The following is a 22,957-nucleotide window of genomic DNA, read 5'->3' as shown; positions in this document are numbered from 1 at the left end:
GCCACCGTGCCTGGCCAGTAAATATTAATTATTTAACCAACTACAATCAGACTTTCTCTTTCATTACTTCCCCAAAAACTAACTTTTCAAGGATTATCAGTGACCTAATTGCTGCATCCTCCAGACATCTTTCAGCTTTTATACTTGATCTTCTCTGTAGTATTTGAAACTACTGATCACTCCTCAGTACATTTAAAACTTACTGCTTCCTTGGTTTCTATAATCATACATTCTTACAGTTTTCCTCTCTCATTTCTTCTCAAATATGTGTATAACCCTTCCTCCTCCATCCCTCATATGCCACTGCCCCCATATCACATCCTCAGATCTCTTTTTTACTCTCTGCATTTGCTGGAGTGGTCTGAGCCATTACACTGGTGACTCACACCTTTAAAGGCAGCTTAGGCCACTCCTCAACTTCCCACCAGACATCCCTATTCCACCAGACCACTCACATCCAATTTTTTTTTTTAAATTTAGAGATGAGAGAGAGGCTCACTATGATGCCCAGGCTAGGGTGCAGTGGCTATTAACAGGCCAGTCATATTGCATTATAGTCTCCAACACCTGGACTCAAGGAATCCTCCTGCCTGTGCCTCCTGAGCAGCAAGGACTACCAGCATGCACCACTATGCTCAGTTCACATCCAATTTTCATAAAGAACTTTTCATCTTTTGTCCCTAACCTGCTCTTCCACACCTATTCCTCATTTTATATCACGCCATCATCACCCAATGTGTATGATGAGCCACAGTTCAGCAAGTCAACCTCAAGCCTCCTGCCCTTCCTTCCATTTGATCACTAAGTCCTGCGGATTCTACCCTCTATATTTCTCTCTGTTTTTTTCTTAGACGGAGTCTTGCTCTGTTGCCCAGGCTGGAGTGCAGTAGCATGATCTTTGCTCAATGTAACCCCCACCTCCCAGGTTCAAGCAATTCTCCTGCCTCAGCCTCCTGAGTAGCTGGGACTACAGGCATGCGCCACCACACCTGACTAATTTTTATACTGTTAGTAGAGTATTTTTAGGTTTTGCCATATTGCTCAGACTGGTCTTGAACTCCTGATATCAGGTTATCTGCCCGCCTTAGCCACCCAAAGTGCTGAAATTACAGGTGTGAGCCACCGCACCTGTAATCAGCCTTCTCTCTCACCTCTATCTATACTTCATTGCCCAGGTTCAGGTCTCCTAAAGATGCTTAGTCCCAATGCACTTACCCCTCTCCAAACAATTCTGTCTTTCCAAAATGACAACCTAATCAAGATACTCTCCTGCTTAAAACTGTCAGTAGGTTCCTATCACCTGCAAAATCAACTCTCACTCCTGGCCAGAATTGGTGGCTTGGGACTGTAATCTCAGAACTTTGGGAGGCCAAGGTAGACAGATCTCTTGAGCCCAGGAATTCAAGCCCAGCCTGGGCAACACAGTAAAACCTTGTCTCTACAAAAAGTTTAAAAATTAGCTGGGCATGGTGGTATACACCTGCAGTCCCAGCCGCTTGGGAGGGTGAGGCAGGAGGATTACTTGAGCCTGGGAGGTCAAAGCGGCAGTAAGCTGTGATTGCTCCACTGTACTCCAGCCTGGGTGACAAAGGCCCCTACTTCAGCATCATCATCTTCTTTTGCTCTGCTGCCCATATAACCTACACTCTAGTCCTACCTAATACTTCCTGAAGTATTACAAGTCCTGTTCATTCTATCCATGCTGACCTAGTACCCAGAATCCCTTCCCCTCCATGATCTGTCTGGAACACCTTCAAGACCTGACCTGAGGCCAAGCGCAGTGGCTCATGCTTGTAATCCCAGCACTTTGGGAGGCTACGGCAGGCATATCACGAGGTTAGGAGTTTGAGACCAGCCTGGCCAACATGGTAAAATCCCATCTCTACCTAAAATATAAAAATTAGGCCAGGTGCAGTGGCTCACGCCTGTAATCCCAAAGCTTTGGGAGGCCGAGGCAGGTGGATCACCTGAGGTCGGGAGTTCGAGACCAGCCTGACCAACATAGAGAAATCCTGCCTCTACTTAAAAAAAAAAAAAAAAAAATAAATATATATATATATATATATATGTGTATATATATGTGTGTGTGTGTGTGTGTGTGTGTGTGTATATATATATATATATATATACACACACAAAATTAGCCAGGCGTGGTGGTGCATGCCTGTAATCCCAGCTACTCAGGAGGCTGAGGCAGAAGAATTACTTGAAACCAGGAGGTGGAGACTGCAGTAAGCCAAGATCGCGCTATTGCATTCCAGCCTGGGAAGCAAGAGAGAAATTCCGTCTCAAAAAAATAAAACAAAATAAAATAATTAGCTGGGCATGGTCATGCATGCCTGTAATCCTAGCTACTCAAGAGACTTAGGCAGAAAAATCACTTGAACCCAGGAGGCAGAGTTTGCAGTGAGCCAAAATTACACCACTGCACTCCAGCCTAGGCAACAGAGCAAGACTCTACCTCAAGAAATAAATAAAGACCTGACCTGAAAACAACCTCCTCAATGACATTTTTCTGTCCCACTGTGGGTCACTCTTTCCTATGAATCTCTACTTGACTTCAGTCATATCTTAATTACAGGCCTATTCACAGCAAATTCCAATTATGTCTTACATGTCTGTCCCCTAAGCCTCTAGCACATGAGCAAATGCTTGTTTGGTGAACAAATTAATACATGAATGATTACCTCAACATCTAGTCCAAACTGAATTGCAAAGCTCTCAGCTTCAGCAAATCTGTGTTTGTGAAGTAACCGACTCAATCTGATAAGTTGGAAAAGAAACTTTGTTAAATGCTTATTAATCAGGGAATTTAAGTTATTAACTAAAGGGTAAAGCTTAAAAGAAAATGAGAATTTACCTGTTTTCTGGTAAAGCTTCTGTAAGACATCTTACTACTAACACAGAGACCGAGTCTTCAGACAATCTGGAAAAAGTTTTCACTATAAATGCACTTGGCTTTTAATATGAATATGTAAAATTTAATGTAGCTATTACTTAACATGATAAAACATGACCTACTTTGGATCATTTTTGCAAATTCCTTCTAAAAGGTATATGGTATCCTACAATAACAAAAAAAAAATGATTAAAATTCCAATATAAGAGCAATGTATTTTATAATTACTAGAGTAACTACTGGTTCAGGCATAAATTATCCATCAGTGGATTTTAAAACTGGATATCCCATAAATATACATGCCTACTATGTACCCACAAAAATTTAAGAAAAAAAAAAAAGGGAAAAAATGGCTAGGAAAAAAATTTTCCACAGACTAAAAATAATATCACAGAGGTTACTTATTAACTATTAAGGTAAAAACACTTTACGAATGGAGAAATCTAACAGAACTGCCTTAACCAAATGATCAAATTTAAAATCACCCATAACAGGACAAATGAATACCACGAGCCCCTTAATGTGATGTGTTTAGAAAACAGTATTACCTGTGCAGTATTTATGCCAAAAAAGCTTAACATGAATCTAATCATGGTGAAGCAATCAAATAAATCCAAATAGAGAGACATTCTACAAAACCACAGGGTGGGACTCTTCAAAAATGTCAATGTCTTAAAAGATAAAAAAATTGGCCGCATGTGATGGCTCACACAAGTAATCTCAGCACTTTGGAGAGCCAGGCCAGGAAGCTCACCTGAGCCCAGGAGCTTGAGTCTAACCTAGGAAACATAGTGAGAACTCTTCTCTACAAAAAATTTAAAAATTAGCCAGGGGCGGGCACAATGACTCACGCCTGTAATTCCAGCATTTGGGAGGCCAAGGTGGGCGAATCACCTAAGATCAGGAGTTCTAGGCCAGCTTGACTAACATGGAGAAATCCCATCTCTACTAAAAATACAGCATTAGCCGTACTCCTTATAATCCCAGCTACTCAGGAAGATAAGGCAGGAGAATATCTTGAACTCGGGAGGCAGAGGTTGTGGTGAGTAGAGATCGTGCCACTGCACTCCAGTCTGGGCAACAAGAGCAAAACTCCATCTCAAAAAATAAAAAATTAGCCAGGCCTGGTGGTGCACACCTGTATTCCCAGCTATTCAGGAGGCTCACTCAAGCCCAGGAGTTGGAGGCTGTAGTGAGCTATAACTGCGCCACTGTATTACAGCTTGGGCAAAAAAGCAAGACCGTCTTAAAAAAAAAATTAGGGAACTATTCTACATCAGACTACCACATGACCATGACAACTAAATTTGATGAGTGATTCTTGACTAGATCATTGTTGGGAAAAGCAGCAAAGGAGAAAGGGCTTACAGAGTGCTTAAACTGGTTATGAGGAACATACAAACAAGGAATAACAAACTGTGGAAGGCCTCTGAGGAGGAAAGCCTCTCCATGCCTCATGTTCTGGTACCGGATGATCTAGGCTCAGTTACCATAAATATTGTGCTCAAGGATGTAAAACCCCTTCGTAGCACTACGACATAGCCAGACTTGTAGGCTCCTTGCAAGGCCTGTGTTTCATCAGCTGTACATAAATAATAAGCTAAAGATAACCACATGTTCTTGTTTTGTGAAACTCCCAAACCACCACTGTTATCAATCCTTAGAATGACACACCAGCTCGGGCTCACTGATTCACTTCCGGCTCACTGATTTACTCCACCATTACTCCACCCCTACCCTACAGATCAAAGTGACTGTAATCAATAAATAGTGTGGATGATCAGAGCTCTGGGCCTTCACTGCCTCCTCCGAAGTAATAAACTAATGGCCCCCTGGTCCCACTGTCACTCTTAATCTGTCTTTTTCTCATTCCTTTATTGCCACCGAACTTGGGGTACCTACAGGTGATGTTGGGCTGGCTCCCTACAGATCATGAATAAGGAAAAAAAAAAAGCATTAAAGTAATTGGCCTAATTGGTAAAATCGAATTTAGAAGAGTTTATAATAAATAGTACTGTATTTATGTTACATGTTTTGAGTGTGATAATTGCATTGTAGAAGAATGTCCTTATTTTTAGGAAATACCTGCTGAAGATTTAGGCAGACAGGTCATGATGTCTACAAGTAATTTCTAAATGGTTTGGAAAAATATAGTGTGTGTATAAAAAATGAAACAAATGTGTTACAGTATTTTCTAAAATACACAACTTAGTTACATAAACATGAAAATTATTTACATAAATATGTAACAGCAATAGTCTCCACCTGCCATTATGATGTATACTTCCTGTAGAGAAACAAAAAAGAATAAGCAGATGACTGGTGTTTTATTTGATTTTCTTTTTTTTTTTTAATATGATGACTAACCTTGGACAAATAATTATATTTAAGTATCTCTATTAATAAATATAGTTAAAAACCTGAGACTTATCCAGGTTTCCACTAGGTTCCATTAATGCTTAGCTTAGTTATTAAGGCTTTCAGTGATCCCTTATTAGATACTGGATAAAGAAAAAAGTAGTTAAAAAAATACTTTAAAATGCAAATAAACTTACTGCGCTAATTCCTGTTTGGACCAGAGAAGAAACGCTAGATACTTCCAAAGAATATAGTATTTCCATTGTAGGTAATGAATAAACCATGAGGTTTTTCATCTAAGAAAAATAGCAGAGCAATTAATTTAGCAGATGAATTTAAACCGGCAAACACAAAACAGCACTTCACAATTAAGAGCAGATTAAAACACATGGGAGTGGTGGGGCACAGTGGCTCATGCCTGTAATCCTAGCACTTTGGGAGGCTGAGACAGGCAGATTGCCTGAGTTAAGGAGTTTGAGGCCAGCCTGGCAACATGGCAAAACCCTATCTCTACTAAAGTACAAAAAATTAGCCAGGTGTGGTGGTGCACGTCTGTAATTCCAGCTACTCAGGAGGCTGAGGCAGGTTAATTGCTGGAACCTGGAGGCAGAGGTTGTGGTAAACTGAGATTGCGCCACTGCACTCCAGTCTGGGTGAAAGAGTGAGACTGTCTCAAAATAAATAATAAATAATAAAACACATGGCATAAAGCTACATGCAAAAAGTAAGCATTTATAAGTTTGTTAGTTATGATTTGTTTTATTTTGAGACAGAGTTTCTCCTCTTAAAAAAAAAAAATCAGTCAAGATTTATAACTTTTTTTTTTTTTTTTTTTTGGAGACGGAGTTTTGCTCTTGTTACCCAGGCTGGAGTGCAATGGCGCGATCTCGGCTCACCGCAACCTCTGCCTCCTGGGTTCAGGAATTTCTCCTGCCTCAGCCTCCTGAGTAGCTGGGATTACAGGCACGCGCCACCATGCCCAGCTGATTTTTTGTATTTTTAGTGGAGACGGGGTTTCACCATGTTGACCAGGATGGTCTTGATCTCTTCTTGACCTCGTGATCCACCCGCCTCGGCCTCCCAAAGTGCTGGGATTACAGGCTTGAGCCACCGCGCCTGGCTGATTTATAACTTTTTATTTTAAATGGGAAAAAAAGAGTTCTAGGTCTGGTGTGGTGGCTCACGCCTGAGTCCAAGGCGGGCGGATCACCTGAGGTAGGGAGTTCAAGACCAGCCTGACCAACATAATGAAACCCCGTCTTTAAAAAAAAAAAAAAAAAAATAGTTCTGCAGGACTATTTCTGATTGTCAAGTTTCTGTGTGAACTAAGAGCTAATATGCTGTACTATTTAACATTTACTTTTGTATTAGCTAATGCTTTTTCTAACACATAATATGGACAAGCATGATATAAAATTTTCCAATACCTTCTTATTAGCTGTAGCTGTCAGAGCTATTAATTTGAGATTCGTAATTCCTTGCCTAAAAGATAAAAGAAGCTTTAAATAATTCAAATAAGCTTTTACACAACAAAAACATACAACGTTATCTGTCAATTTTAAAAAGTATGCCTTGCCAATTGCAAGACATAGTAAACTAAGTTAAAGTGACCCTCTTGCATAAAAAATAAAATGCACATTGTAATAGACACTGTATTCCATTTCTGCATGTTTATTCACCAAGTGACAGTTTCTAACACAATCACTTGGAGGTTCATATTGCCAACTTATTCCCAATGAATTTTCCAAACAATAAATCAGTCTTAACTCTGTCAGGCTGTTTGAGTGTTGTTTAAAATGCAGAACATAATAAATAATCTGAACAAAACACGACAAGAAACCTGGTGCTAACAGAAGGGAAATGACTACTAGCCATAGTCATAACGTACCACGTGACTGACGAAGGAGAATCTGCTTCTGTAGTAAGAAGAAACTCTTCTATGTGAAGACAGGGCCAGTTCCATACAGGAGTTAGAGTGTAAATATCCCATAAACTCAGCACGTTCTGCAGTAAAGACATTTCATTTACATGTCTTTTTTTTTTTAAGATGAAGTTTCACTCTTGTCGCCAAGCCAGAGTACAGTGGTGGAATCCTGGCTCACTGTAACCTCGCCTCCTGAACAGCTGGGATTACAGGTGCCCACCACCAAGCCCAGCTAATTTTTTATATTTTTAGTAGAGGCTGGGTTTCACCATGTTGACAAGGTTGGTCTTGAACGCCTGACCTCAGGTGATCTACCCACCTAAGACTCCCAAAGTGCTGGGATTACAGGCGTGAGCCACTACGCATGGCCTAAAATGCACATTTTTAATCATTAGGAAGACATATAGGCCAGGTGCAGTGGTTCACAACTGTAATCTCAACACTTGGGATGCTTAGGTGGATGGATCACCTGAAGTCAGGAGTTCAAAACCAGCCTCACCTGAAGTGAGGAGCTCAAATCCAACCTGGCCAACATGATGAAACCCCATCTCTACTAAAAATACAAAAAATTAGCCTGGCATGGTGATGGGCACCTATAATCCCAAATACTTGGAAGGCTAAGGCGGGAGAATCACTTGAACCCAGGAGATGGAAGTTGCAGTAAGCTGAGACAGTCCCATTGCACTCCAGCCTGGGCAACAAGAGCAAAACCCTGTTTCAAAAAAAAAAAAAATTTACATTTCAGGATCAACTTTTTGATGCATATACTGAAATAAAGCATAGTACAGAAGATAGCAATACACCCTAACTAAAACCCTTGCCTTTCTAAGTCTCACAACATTTTTGTTGTAAAACATGGTATCAAGTAAAAACATCAAACGAGAAACAAGAAACATACATCAGTATCAAGAACAAAAAGTAGATTGTCTATCAGCTGGAACTTCTTTGCACCTACAAAAGAGAAAATAAGATGTCTAAGGATTTTATTTCAATGTTTCATATATCTAAACAGTAAACTAACATATTTACAGAAGGGCAAAACTATATAATTACTAGTTCCCATTTTCATTTATTCCTGTCTCTATTTCTGTTAGGTGATCACTAAAATGTTAAAACCAGCCGGAAACAGTGGCTCATGCCTGTAATCCCAATACTTTGGGAGGCCAAGGCAGGTGGATCATGAGGTCAGGAGATGAAGACCATTCTGGCTAACACAGTGAAACCCCCGTCTCTACTAAAAATACAAAACATTAGTCAAGCATCATGGCACATGCCTGTAATCCCAGCTACTTGGGAGGCTGAGGCAGGAGAATCACTTGAACCCAGGAGGCGGAGGTTGCAGTGAGCCCAGATCACATCACTGCATTCCAGCCTGGGTGACAGAGTGAGACTCCTTCTTGGAAAAAAAAAAAAAAAAAAAAGTAAAACCTCCCTAAATGAAGAGTTAACAACTGTAACATGTCAAGAATGGTTCTGTATATGAACAACCATTAGACTATTCTGGCTTGTTTCAAAGAGTAGCAGGAAAAAATGGCTCATATGTCACCCTAAGTACACTGACATAAAAATTAAAACTCACTAATAATTGCCTAAAGCAATTTCATTAACTTACCTTTAATAATCTCTGCATCAATAAGATTCTTAACTGTCATTCCTTTCTTGGAAGAATCTGGTTCCCATTTTGAGAATGCATAATTACCAGTTCCCTAAAAAAATGAACATAGCACATCAAATGCAAATTTCATTCTTAGACCTGAGCCTTCCTCAAAGTAGAAACATGTAAGTTTTAGAGGTTACTAATTTCAAAATATATTTACATATTCTAACTTAACTAGATTTTATCTTCCAGTTCCTCTCTTGGTTTCAAAAGAGAATGAAAAAAACAGTGTACTATTAGAATTCATGGTTATTGGGAGGCTTGGTAGCTCAGGCCAGGTGTCCTGGCGTGTGAGGAGGGAAGGTCAGGCATTTGAGGCCAGCCTGGGCAACATTTACACCTCTTACGAATTAAAAAAAAGAATTCATAGTTATTGTAATTTTTTTTTTTTAATTTGAGACAGAGTCTCACTCCATTGCCCAGGCTGGAGGGAAGTGAAGCAATCACAGCTCACTGTAGTCTCAAACTCCTAGGCTCAAGCAAATCTCCCACCTCAGCCTCTCCAGTGCCTGGGACTACAGGTGAGCACCACCACACCTGGGTAATTTATTATCTGTTGTAGAGACAGGGTCTGCCTATGTTGCTGAGGCTGATCTCAACCTCCTGGACTCAAACAATCCTCCCACCTCATTGTCTCACAATGCTAAAACTACAGGTGTGAGCCACCATGCCAGCCCTTACAAAAATATTTACTGAGGAATTGGCATATTTAGGCAACTAGCACTAAAGACATGCAGTGAACCTTAAGACCTCTTCCAGTATTATGAAAATATAGTCGTTGATGAATATTTTTATTAAAACACCACAAATATTTAGAAAAAAATTTATAAATATTAATTTTAAATTATTTGAAAACCCTGGTGAAATGTTAAATTAGATATGTACATTGTGAAAATGTGACTGCTTCTTTTCTCTTTTTGATTTTTTTTTAGAGACGGTAATCTCACTATGTTGCCCAGGCTGCAGTGAAGTGGCATGATCATAGGTGTCACCAGAGCTAGTACAGCCTCATTCATACTCCTGGGCTCACGAAATTCTTCTGCCTCAGCTTCCCAAGTAGCTGGGACCACAGATGCATACCACGGTACACAGCTGACTGCTTGTTAATATATATATTTGGCAAGTAAAAATGTTGCAAATGTTGTAATTATATTGAGTTTTGCCTATTCTTTGAATATAAATAACATTAGTTATTTTTCCCCAAAATTCATAGAAATTATGATCAGGGTTACTGGAAGTCACATACCAATAATCAAATGTTATTTAAACTTAGCCAGGCATGGTGGCACATGCCTGTAATCCCAGCTACTCGGGAGACTGAGGCAGCAGAATCCTTTGAACCTGGAAGGCGGAGGTTGTGATGGATGAGCCAAGATCATACCACTACACTCCAGTCTAGGTGAAACACCGTCTCAGAAAATAAATAAATAAATAAACAAAAAGATTCAGGGGATCTGTGAAGCTGGATGGGCAAAAAATTCACATCTTTTTCGCTAACCTCCATCTGAAAAAGAATTTATTTCACTTACAAACATAGGCCACAAAAACCTCAAAAAACAAAAAGCGGTAGAATCGGCAGTCCCTGTATGTCACCAGTAGTAACTACACTGAGATAAACTTTGACGACCATAATTTTGAAATAGTGGGGTGTAAACATTATTTCGTGACAGCTGCAACAATGCGCTGTTTTTCTATTAGTGACAAAGTCACAGGTACTATGACAATGGAATTTTTTGGTTTTATTTTCTACCATTTTTGTCTGCTCTCAGAATTAAAAGAAATGCTTTACTTCAGGTAAAAACTAGGGAAAGTAAAAATGCAATATTTTTTCCATGACAGAAAATTACTGAGTTATTTTTGATTACCTTAATTTTATAATTTCCTTGTTTCTGTTACATGTTACAAATTATTTCATAATTTAACCAAAACAGCAACATTTTAGTGAGAAACACTTTAGGCAACAAAAACCAAAACTTTATAAAAACAATTACCCCAATTATCACAGAGATTTCACTTGCTAAATCTCCAGCTGCAAGACTGAGACAACCAAGAGTATGATAATTTTCCGTAGAAATAAAACTGGACTTGATTTGGCCTTGTAACTGCAAAATTAAAAACAATAAGAACGTTTCTTCTTTAGAAAGAAAGGAGGACAAAAAAAAAAAAAAGTCATGTAATATATATGTTCCACAAAATCACTAAAATCAATTTATATCAATCAGTTATAAATGTATTTTTAAATGAAAATGTTATAAAAATGTCATAATTCCTAAAATATCAAGAAGTAGACCAATTATGTACAGAAATACACTCTTACATTTACATTAAATGTAATTTCTTTAAGAGGACAATATGGCTTTATTTTCTTACCTTTTTTGCTGTCCTGAAGTCTACATTCTCAATGGCTGCATTAAAAAAGAAAGCAGGCTAAATTTATTGTATTAATCTATAAAATAATACAAGACACATCTTTTGTGTCAAGGTGAAATTAAACACAATCTAGTTCAAAGAACAATGTTGAGAATCAAGTTTTGCCCCTGACCAAAATACACAAACTATGATATGATATATTCAGGGCACCAGCCAGTGCCTCTCCATACCTCCCCTTACCACCTCACTTCCTACTAAGAGGATCTTCTCCTTACTCCGACTCTCCTGCACTTCTCACTGTTTGAAAGAGCTCTTACTTTCCCAGCTCCATCATTAAGCTATGGAAAACAACATATCTTCAATCTTGTCATATATCCGAGACCTAGCACAGGCCTGGGGCCTGGCATATCAGTGTTTTGTTTTTTTTTTTTGAGATGGAGTTTCGCTCTTGTTACCCAGGCTGGAGTGCAATGGCGCGATTTCGGCTCACCACAACTTCTGCCTCCTGGGTTCAGGCAATTCTCCTGCCTCAGCCTCCTGAGTAGCTGGGATTACAGGCACACGCCACCATGCCCAGCTGATTTTTTGTATTTTTAGTAGAGACGGGGTTTCACCATGTTGACCAGGATGGTCTCGATCTCTTGACCTCGTGATCCACCCGCCTCAGCCTCCGAAAGTGCTGGGATTACAGGCGTGAGCCACCGTGCCCGGCCCTCAATATTTTTAAAAAGTAATTTAGGCTGAGCACGGTGGCTCACGCCTATAAGCCTAGCACTTTGGGAGGGCAAGGTGGGCAGATCACTTGACATGAGGAGTTCAAGATCAGTCTGGCCAACATAGTGAAATCCTGCCTCTACTAAAAATACAAAAATTAGCCAGGTGTAATGATGTATACCTGTCATCCCAGTTACTCAAGGGGCTAAGGCACAATAAGCACTTGAACGTGAGAGGCGGAGGCTGCAGTGAGCAGAGATCGCACCACTGCACTCCACCCTGGGCAAGAGAAAGAGACTCCATCTCAAAATTAAATAAATAAAATAAAATGTTAGTTAAATATCTGTTCCAAATAGATTCTTGAAATAATTTCACTTGGCTCAGAGGGAAAAATGGTCAAGACTACTAGCTTAAAACATATTATACATTATTGTTCTGCACTATTAACACTACGTAGGTATTTCCATTTCCAGGGTCATTCACCAAATTAAAAAGCATTTATTATTGTGCTAGCATATGTCTTGTCTCCCCAACTAAGCTGTAAACTTCTTGAAGGCCATACTCAAATTACGTTTATTCAGATACTTTTACAGCTCTAATAGAGGAGAGTAAGGGTACTCTGATTACTTAAAAGTATATACTCAATTATCACTGAATACAATTAAAATAAGCTTAAAGAGAGGACTTAAAAATTTACTAATTACTCAATAAAACTAGTAAATATTGCTGCAAAAAAATAATAAGCATATAATGCATTACTTACCTTGTTGAATTTTTAAAAGCTGAAGGTTTGTAATACAAAAAAATCCACTGTATGTAAGAAGTAGCATATAATAGATACCTATTGAAATAAAGTCAGAAGCAGTTTCTTTAAAAGGCACATGGATATAAAATTTAAACCAGTGTCTGTTTGAATGTGGGAAAGAAAGAAAAGGAAGAAAGGAAGGAAGGAAGAAAGGAAGGAAGGAGGGAGGGAGGGAGGGAGGGAGGGAGGAAGGAAGGAAGACGGGCGGGCAGATACAAACAGTATTTGAAACTACCTTAAAAATATGTCAATTTGAACTCTTTTTCTGTTTGTTTTGAGACAAGGTATCACTCTATCTCCCAGGCTGGAGTGCAATAGTACAATAACAGCTCACTGCAGCCTCAACCTCCAGGCGGAAGAGATACTCCCAATTCAGCCTGCTGAGCAGGTGGGACTACAGGCACACACCAACACATCTGGCTAATTTTTTTTTTTCTTGAGACGGAGTTTCGCTCCTTACCCAGGCTGGAGTGCAATGGCGCGAACTTGGCTTACCGCAACCTCCGTCTCCTGGGTTCAAGCAATTCTCCTTCCTCAGCCTCCCGAGTAGCTGGGACTACAGGCGTGCGCCATCATGCCCAGCTAATTTTTGTATTTTTAGTAGAGACAGGGTTTCACCATGTTGACCAGGATGGTCTCGATCTCTTGACCTCATGATCCACCTGTCTCGGCCTCCCAAAGTGTTGGGATTATAGGCGTGAGCCACCGCGCCCAGCCAATTTTTTATTTTTTATAGCAGTGGAGGGCTCTCTCTGTTGTCCAGGTGGTTTCAAGCTCCTAGACTCATGTGATCCTTCCACCTCAGGTTCCTAAAGTGCTAGGATTAGAGATGTGAGCCACCACACCAGCCTGATCATTTAAATGCTAGTCATCAAATATTAATGTCACAGATAAAACTTATTTACAAAGAACTAGTAATTTATTTGCAAAAACACTGATAACTTCTTTTGAAATTTTATTGAAACAACAAACTTCATGTGCCAGAAACAAAAATCTCAGATATATTAAAATAAACTAAGGCCCAGTTAACATTTTTCAAAATAAAAATATGATAAATATACTGAAACCCAGAAACACATTTTAAAAGAATATAATGTCTCCTTGGTAACCTATAGAAATCTCAAAACTTTAAAAATAAATTTAGAATATTATATTTAGGAAAAGCATATACTTAAATCTCTAAAAAGAAATAAAATTTAAAAATTGGTTCCTACAATATTAATTGGATTAATAGGAAAAATTGTATAAAAAATACAGAAATGGCTGTGCACAGTGGCTCATGCCTGTAATCCCAGCACTTTGGGAGGCTGAGGCAGGTGGATCACCTGAGGTCTGGAGTTCAAGACCAGCCTGGCCAACATTGTAAAACCCTATTTCTACTAAAAATATAAAAAATTTGCTGGGTGTGGTGGCGGGCACCTATAATCCCAGCTACTCAGGAGGCTGAAGCAGTAGAATCGCTTGAACCCAGGGGACAGAGGTTGCGGTGAGTTGAGATAGTGCCATTGCACTACAGCCTGGGCAATGAGAGTGAAACTTATTCTAAAACACACAAAAAAAAAAAAAACAAAAAAAAAATGTAGGTAGCATAACAATGAATTCACATAAATTATTAACTACAAATTTGAATTTTGATTATTAGTCAGAAGTCATTCAGGCTGAGTGTGGTGGCTCACGCCTACAATCCCAGCACTTTGGGAGCCTCAGGTGGGCAGATCACTTGAGGTCAGGAGCTCAAGACTAGTCTGGCCAACATGGTGAAACTCCATCTCTACTAAAAATGTAAAAATTAGCTGGGTGTGGTGGCACACGACTGTAATCCCAGCTACTCAGGAAGCTGAGAAAGCAGACACTTGAACCCAGGAGAGGGAGATTGCAGTGAGCCAAGATCACGCCACTGGCCATTGCACTTCAGCCTGGGTGACAAAGCAAGACTCCATGTGAAAAAACAAGAAAGAAGTCATTCCAAAAAATTCAAGAAAACTTACCTTCGTTTGCACCATCTTTCTCAATGACAAGATTCTGGTAAGTCCGCTGATTTTCATCATTAGCTTTCTGAACAAATGCCTAAATGCAAATTAATTTCAAATAATAAAATTAAACATTAAAAAATGCAATCAAGGATTTTATTCTTTAAACTCTAGAGTTATCAATTATCATTAGCAATAATTCTGCCTATATTCCAAACATCTTGCTTTTTTTTTTTTTTTTTTCCCTTGGGAACCAACACTGAGAAAGTCACAAACATCTTGCTTTTAAAATGGAAAGCTATTTTAGACAAGCGTACTAAATACCTTTGAGGCTGCTCCCCTGCGATTCCTTGAGCCACAAGCCTACTAAATCTGGCCTATGAAAATTTCTGTTTGACCTGGTGTTAATTTCTATTTACGCAAGAGCCAAGAATTCAGGATCCGAGCTGTGGTAATACATACAAAGCTTAGTTTTTCAAAAAAACATTCTTTTAATTTAAATACCTTTCAGTACAAGGAAGAAACTGAATCCTGGCAAGCAAGAGACATGGTAACCAAGACCCCAAAGGCTTCATATGCCTGGGCATTCCCTCCTTTACCTTCCTGCCTCCCTTAACAAGCTGACCCAAGTCACACAGCAGAAAGCTGTTCCCTCCTGACTTAGCTGAACAAGCTAAATTCCCAACCGTACAAGAACCTAACCGTTTGTCTCCTGGAGTTACTTCTCCCAAAGTGTTAATGTGGGACTCTAGCATTCCTAATAAAAACCTGACCATCTTCCAAGGTTACTAAAGCGGGACTCCGGCAGTCCTGCTAAGAATCTGACCAGATCCAGCCAGCTGAAGACAAGACGAAATCCAGCAGTGGCCTTTCACTGAATAGTTCCTAATTTTAACCTAATTATGATGTTAAAAATCACACCCAGGAATGGAGATTTAACATGCTAATGAGACATACAACACATGAAAAAGCATGCTATCAAAATTCACAGGTGCTAAAAGTTCTCTGCCTCTATATGCCTACAAGTCACTGCTTTTTTCACCTCAGCTTCCTCAAAGTGACAAGAGCTAAGACCTTTGGGGAGCGAGCACTGGGATCCCTTTCCCATATGCTGCTCCCTTGCAATTCCCTGAGCCACAGCCTACTAAACTTTACCTGGAAAAATTTCTGTTTGACCTGTTATTAATTTCTATTTACACAAGAGCCAATAACTCAGGATCCAAGCTGTGGTAACACCTTCAAAGTTTAATCGTTAAAAAAAACATTCTTTTAATTTAAAACACATGTTAAGTTATAGTTTGCTAGCGTTTTAGTTGTCCAAGAGATTATTTAGAATTTAAATAATGAAAATTAAAGTATAATAAGATCTTACATTAGTGAGTAGTGTTTGTTTTGATGTTACATGAATAAGATGTAGGTTGCCACTTCTCTCACCAACCAAAAGAAACTTTCCTTCTTGACAAAGGCCAACTACATCCACTTCTGTATCTGAAAATTTCAAATCAAAGTTATGCTCTTCCTTTGAAAATGCTTATTTTCAATACAAAAAATACAAATTCTGTCATTAAAAAACCAATGACTACTTAAAATACTTCTAAATACTGCAAAACAGTTGTGATGAAAGTAAAAAAGAATGTCATTGACTTTTATTCAGTCAACACATATTTTGTTTTGTTTTCTTGTTGAGACAGTGTCTCGCTCTGCTTACTCAGGCTGAAGTGCAATGGTACCACCTCAGCTCACTGCAGCCTTGACTTCCTGGGCCCAGTCAGGCAATTCCCTTGCCTCAGCCTCCCAGATAGCTAGGACCACAGGTACACACCACCATGGCCAGCTAATTTTTGTAGCTTTTTGAAGAGAAGGTGTTTTGCGACGTTACCCAGGCTGGTCTCGAACTCCTGGGCTCAAGTGATTGTCCATCTCTGACTCCCAAAGTGCTGAGATTACAGATGTGAGCCACTGCATGCAGCCAGTCAGCAAATAATTACTGAGTACTTACTATATGCTAACCATTGTTCTAGACCTTTTGCATATATCTGAGAACAGTAACAAAAGAGTCCCACCATCAGGAAGCTCATATTTTCAGACAGAAATAGCTGATAAAGACCAGGTGTGGTAGCTCACACCTGTAATCCCAGCACTCTGGGAGGCCGAGGCTGGCGGATCACCTGAGGCAGGAGAAGTGCTGTAACCTGGGAGGCAGAGGTTGCCATGAGAGGAGATTGTGCCATTGCACTCTAGCCTGGGCAACAAGAGCAAAACTCCATCTCAAAAAAAAAAAAAAAAAAAAAAAAGGCTGGGCGTGGTGGCTCACACCGATAATCCCAGCACTTTGGGAGGCCGAGGCAGGAGGGTCACCTGACGGCAGGAGGATCACCTGAGGTCAGGAGTTAAAGACCAGCCTGGCCAACATGGTGAAACCCCATCTCTACTAAAAATACAAAAATTAGCTGGGCATGGTGGCAGGTGCCTGTAATTCCAGCTACTCAGGAGGCTGAGGCAGGATAATCGCTTGAACCCAGGAGGTGAAGGTTGCAGTGAGCCAAGATCCCGCCATTGCATTCCAGCCTGGGAGACAAGAACAAGACTCCATCTCAAAATAAAAAAAAAATTCAACTCAATGGCCGGGTGCAATGGCTCACATCTGTAATCCCAGCACTTTGAGAGGCCAAGGTGGGCAGGTCATTTGAGGTCAGGAGTTTGAGACCATCCTGGCCAACTGGTGAAACTCATCTCAACTAAAAATACAAAAATTACCAGGTATCGGGGTGGGCGCCTGTAATCCCAACTACTTGGAAGGCTGAGGCAGAAGAATCTCTTGAACCTAGGAGGTGGAGGTTGCAGTGAGCCAAGACAGTACCACTGCATTACAGCCTGAGCCATAGAGTAAGACTCTGTCTTAAAAAAAAAAAAAAAAAATTCTACTCAAGAAAGAAAAAACTTCCATATTTTTGTCTAAGCTCAGCAGAATTACTGACTTAGCCCTTAATTCACTTTTTTTTTTTTTTTTTTTTTTTCTCAAAAAAAAGTTTTTTTCTTTTTCTTTGGAAAATACCGGGACAATTTTTGCTCACTATAACCTCTCCCTCCTGGGTTCAAGCGATTCTCCTGCCTCAGCCTCCCAAGTAGCTGGGATTACAAGTGTATGCCACCATGCCCAGGTAATTTGTTGTTATTTGGAAACAGAGTCTCAATCTATCACCCAGGCTAAAGAGTGCATTGGCATAATCTTGGCTCACTGCAACCTCCACCTTCTGAGCTCAAGGAATTATCCTACCTCAGTCTCCTGAGTAGCTGAAGCTACAGGAGCATGTCACCATGCCTGACTAATTTTTTGTATATTAGTAGAGGAAACAGGATTTCACCATGTTGCCCAGACTAGTCTCAAACTCCTGAGCTCAGGCAATCCACCTACCTGGGCTTTCCAAAGTGTCAGGATTACAGGCGTGATTTCTGTATTTTCAGTAGAAACGGGGTTTCACCATGTTGGCCAGGCTGGTCTCAAACTCCTGACCTCAAGTGATCTGCACTCCTCAGCCTCCCAAAGTGCTAGGATTACAGGCATAAACCACCACACCCAGCCTTAATTCACTCTCAAGCCTACATTTGCATGTACTTGAAGCCTTGTAGCTTGATGAAGAATTAATTTATAAGTATGTCCAAGGATTTTCAGAGCTAGTCATTCTAAAAGTATACAAACATCTGAAACTCTGTACAAGATTCAGGAACGTGAACACAAATGAGCTCATGTTTTCCACAGTATTCTAACATAAGCAAGTAAACTAAGTTGTTGCTTTACTTGTGTATTTCCCCATAGATTTATTGAGAGATGGGATCATCTTAGTGTCCTTTGACTCTAACGCCCTGCGTAAATAAGGCACTAAGCACTCAAGTTTAATGACTTGAAATTGGTCAAATTTGAAATCTTAGAAATAATGGAATAAAGAGGACACAATCCAGTAGAAATTGGCAGGAGATATATTTGACTTCCAATTTATCTTTTTTTTTTTTTGAGACGGAGTTTTCGCTCTTGTTACCCAGGCTGGAGTGCAATGGCGCGATCTCGGCTCACGGCAACCTCCTTCTCCTGGGTTCAGGCAATTCTCCTGCCTCAGCCTCATGAGTAGCTGGGATTACAGGCACGTGCCACCATGCCCAGCTAATTTTTTTTTGTAGTTTTAGTAGAGACGGGGTTTCACCGTGTTGACCAGGATGGCCTCGATCTCTTGACCTTGTGATCCACCCGCCTCGGCCTCCCAAAGTGCTGGGATTACAGGCTTGAGCCACCGCGCCCGGCCCGACTTCCAATGTATCTTATTTCATTACATTATACTTACCAAAGAAGAGTTGCAATTGAAGTGATCTACAAATACTGTCAAGCAATATCACTGATTGGTCTGCTACAATAATAAACCCATCACTTAAGTTGCATGCCTGTATCTTTGGATTTAATGAGGCCTGTGGGAGGGAAAAGCATGACTAAAATTAAAACATTTTTATGAGTTAAACAATACTTGTCAATAGTATCATCAAATTCCCAAATACCCCACTTTAAAACTTGACAGGCTTTTTTTCTTTAACCCCTCTAACTAATTAATCATTGAGTTTTTCTTTGTATGGTATATCTTGAATCCATCCAGGATCCTATGTAGAAAAACAGTACAGGATGGGTAGGAAGGGCAAAGGATTCTCATGTTCAAGTCCTTGTTTCCTCAGGATTGACTTTTTGCTGCAGGAGCCAGGCATTAACATAATGAATTAATCAAGATTGGCATACAGTCTAGGTGTCATGGATACACCAGGCTGGGGAATGGTGGTGAATTGTGAACTGGAGGTCCACAACCCTATAGATATGAAAGAACAGAATCTACTTCACACCAGCCAGTGGGAAGCCTGGTGGGGATGCAACACTGGCATGGCCATACCTCCCAATTCATCAATAGAAGCTGGATCTTTATGTGAAATGTTCTAATTTTTAAACGTTGGCAGCTAAGTCAACCTTTTTAAAAACACTAGATAAGCCAAATCAGAGTCTCTAGTATTCGGTTTCTGTTGCCGGGAACTTCCCACACATAGCCGTCTCAAAGCACTTGGAAAGATTAGTGGTTGAATAAGCTCAGTCCCTTTACTAGCTGAGTGATCTTAGGCAAACGCATCAATTCACTCCCTGTAAAAGAGTGATAATAGGCTGGGCGTGGTGACTCACACTTGTAATGCCATCACTTTGGAAGGCCGAGGTAGACCGATTGCCTGAGGTCAGGAGTTCGAGACCAGCCTGGCTAACATGGTAAAACCCAGTCTCTAATAAAAATACAAAAAAATGTAGCCAGGCGTAGTGGCAGGCACCTGTAATCCCAGCTACACAGGAGGCTGAGGCAGGAGAATTGCCTGAACCTGGGAGGCAGAGGTTGCAGTGAACTGAAATCGTGCCACTGCACTCCAGTCTGAGGGACAGAGTGAGACTCTGTCTCAAAAAAAAAAAAAAAAAAAAAAAAAAAAAAAGTGATAATACCTACAAGGTTCACCTGAATAAAGATTACATGAATTAATGTAAAGAGCTTATAAGAGCCTCACATGGCTGGGTACAGTGGCTCATGCCTTTAATCCCAGCACATTGGGAGGACGAGGTGAGTGGATCACGAGGTCGGGAGTTCAAGACCAGCCTGGCCAAGATGGTGAAACCCCATCTCTACTAAAAACTACAAAAATTAGCTAGGCACAATGGTGCACGCCTGTAATCCCAGCTACTTGGGAGGCTGAGGCAGGAAAATCGCTTGAACCCAGGTGGCAGAGGTTGCAATGAGCCAAGATTGTGCCACTGCACTCCAGCCTGGGTGACAGAGTGAGACTCGATCTAAAAAAAAAAGAGCCTCACACGTAGTATATGTTCAATAAATGTTAACTAGTCCTATTCTTCCCTGACAAAATACAGCTAATCACCTCATTTTATGGCTATTTCAAAAGTCACCTTCTCCAGGTATAATTCTTGAAAATTCTCCAACATTCTGATCCCTCTTCTATCTCATTATTTCTTTGAGACAGGGTCTCCCTCTGTTGCTCAGGCTGGAATGCAGTGATGCCATCATAACTCACTGCAGCCTCAAACTCCTGGCCTCAAGGGATCTTCTTGCCTCCCCAAACCAAGTAGCTGGGATTACAGGTACATACCACCACAACTGACTAATTTTTTTTTTTTTAAATATAATGGGGTTTTCACTATGTTGGCCAGGCTGGTCTAGGATTCCTGTACTCAAATGATCCTTCCATCTTAACCACTCAAAAGCTGGGAATACAAGTGGTTGAGGCAATGCGCCCAGCCTCCTTATCTTTTACTTGCTTCATCAACTAGTAAAAGGTTACACAAAGGCACTGCTACCAAGGAATGGCACTAAAATTAGGTGGGCATGGTGGCGGATGCCTGTAATTCCAGCTACTGGGGGGGCTAAGGCAGGAGAATCGCTTGACCCCCGAGAGGCAGAGGTTGCAATGAGCCAAGATCGAACCACTGTACTCCAGACTGAGCAACAGAGCAAGCTCCACCTCAAAAAAACAAAAAAAAGGAAGGGCACTATATCTTCTGGGGTTCTGTCCACACTGTTATCTCTGCCTAGTCTGTTCTTCCCCCTCTTAAGGCCCAAGGCAAGTGCAGTCAATTTTTAATTTTTTTTTTTTTTAAGAGATGTGGTCTCCCTATGTTGCCCAGGCTGGCCTTGAACTCCTGGGCTCAAGCAATTCTCCTGCCTCAGCCTCTGAAGAGCTGGGACCACAGGATGTGCCACCACACCAGGCTCATGCATAATTTCTTAAGAAAATGCTCTTTAAACTGCCCAACCCACAATGAGCTCTCCATCTTCTGAATTCCTACTACATTTACTGTCTGTACTGTTCATTTGGCATTTAGCATATGCTGACCTGCACAGCTAAATATCTTTACTTGTTTGTGTCCTGTGTGCCTAAAATTAAGGTAAGATCCTAAAAGGAATGAGTAAGATGCCGTCTTATGTCCAAGTGCCTAATATTGGGCTCAGAACATAGCAGATGTTCAAAATGTGTTAAGTATATGCCCCATGCTCATAGATAGAATTTTAGTTCCTAACAGAATCCAAGACTCTATATACGCACACACTATTATTTTTCAGCAGCAGCCTTGATGTCAAGAAAGGCCTGAGCCGCTTCCATGTTTTAAGCCTCCTGATAATATTAAAAAATAAAGCTCAGGCACGGTGGTTCATGTCTTTAATCCCAGGACTTTGGGAGGCCAAGGCAGGCAGATCACTTGAGCAGGAGTTCAAGACCAGCCTGGCCAACATGGTGAAACCCTGTCTCTACTAAAAATACAAAAATTAGCCAGGCATGGTGGCAGGAGCCTGTAATCCCAGCTACTCCAGAGGGTGAGGCAGGAGAATCGCTTGAACCTAAGAGGCAGAGGTTAAAATGAGCCAAGATCACGTCACTGTACTTCAGCCTGGGCTATAGAATGAGACCCTGTCTTGAAAGAATCAAACAAATGCTAAAAAATAAAGACATGTTGTTCAGAAGCATTAAGTTTACCCTGCCCCCATGGCTCCTTTGTGGAGGATACCTTGTAGTTTGTAATTAGTCGTAGGTGGGTAACAGCTGCCTACCTGGGATATTTCTGAGTTATGTGTATATGTAGAACAACTGTGTATTAATAAGAATCACCTGTCAAAGAGCAAATAAAAGCATGGATGAATCTCTGCTTGGGGCCTTCAGTCCTGGAGAGCTGCAAGCCCCACAGGCTCTCAGGCTGTTGGTCCCCAGGGTAGATCCACTCTGTTGGCTATCTGGGTGTCTGCCTCTCTCAATACCTTCAGCCTGCCTGGGTGGGGGTCTCCCAGCCGAGCTGGTTCTCCGCAACACGTCATTTCCTCATTACAGAAACTGTGCTTTCAGATGTCTTGAAGGACTCAAAATATTTAAAAAAAAGAAATTGTGCTATACTTTAAATTTTTGCCTCTAATAAACAATTTTATGCCAAAAAATACAATGAGATTTATTTGTACTACTCATAACACAGTTAATCTTTATCTTACATTAATTATTTTATTGTTGGACTATACTGCCTTTAACACAATTCATGGTACATTAAAAGCAGTACAAACCAGGCACAGTGGCTCATGCCGGTAATCCCAGCCTCCCAGCTTACGCTTTGTGAGGCCGAGGCAGGCGGATCACCTGAGGTTAGGAGTTCAAGACCAGCCTGGCCAACATGGTGAAACCCTGTCTTTTAAAAAAAAAA

The 22,957-nt window shown here is 40.6% G+C and overlaps 1 protein-coding gene across 2 annotated transcripts in view; it reads right to left on the bottom strand.

Moving 5' to 3' along the window:
- The window catches only part of KNTC1 (kinetochore associated 1), a 102,567-nt gene that overhangs the window by 76,238 nt on the left and 3,372 nt on the right, over window positions 1-22,957 (bottom strand). For both annotated transcript variants that reach the window (XM_032242737.1, XM_032242728.1), the window contains exons 3-16: window positions 19,035-19,155; window positions 16,070-16,185; window positions 14,716-14,794; window positions 12,686-12,763; window positions 11,209-11,243; window positions 10,830-10,940; window positions 8,794-8,887; window positions 8,080-8,132; window positions 7,146-7,261; window positions 6,685-6,739; window positions 5,455-5,553; window positions 3,022-3,065; window positions 2,861-2,926; window positions 2,688-2,763 (exon numbers count right to left, since the gene is read on the bottom strand). In XM_032242737.1, coding sequence (XP_032098628.1) covers window positions 2,688-2,763; window positions 2,861-2,926; window positions 3,022-3,065; window positions 5,455-5,553; window positions 6,685-6,739; window positions 7,146-7,261; window positions 8,080-8,132; window positions 8,794-8,887; window positions 10,830-10,940; window positions 11,209-11,243; window positions 12,686-12,763; window positions 14,716-14,794; window positions 16,070-16,185; window positions 19,035-19,155 — 1,143 coding nt within the window. The remainder of the gene's footprint in view (window positions 1-2,687; window positions 2,764-2,860; window positions 2,927-3,021; window positions 3,066-5,454; window positions 5,554-6,684; window positions 6,740-7,145; window positions 7,262-8,079; window positions 8,133-8,793; window positions 8,888-10,829; window positions 10,941-11,208; window positions 11,244-12,685; window positions 12,764-14,715; window positions 14,795-16,069; window positions 16,186-19,034; window positions 19,156-22,957) is intronic.

This window comes from Sapajus apella, unplaced genomic scaffold (genome assembly GCF_009761245.1).
Source record: "Sapajus apella isolate SASKATOON/1434 unplaced genomic scaffold, GSC_monkey_1.0 scaffold2, whole genome shotgun sequence".
Lineage (NCBI taxonomy): Eukaryota > Metazoa > Chordata > Mammalia > Primates > Cebidae > Sapajus > Sapajus apella.
Note: the sequence above shows the minus strand (reverse complement) of the source record. Positions and strands in the feature narration are given on the sequence as shown.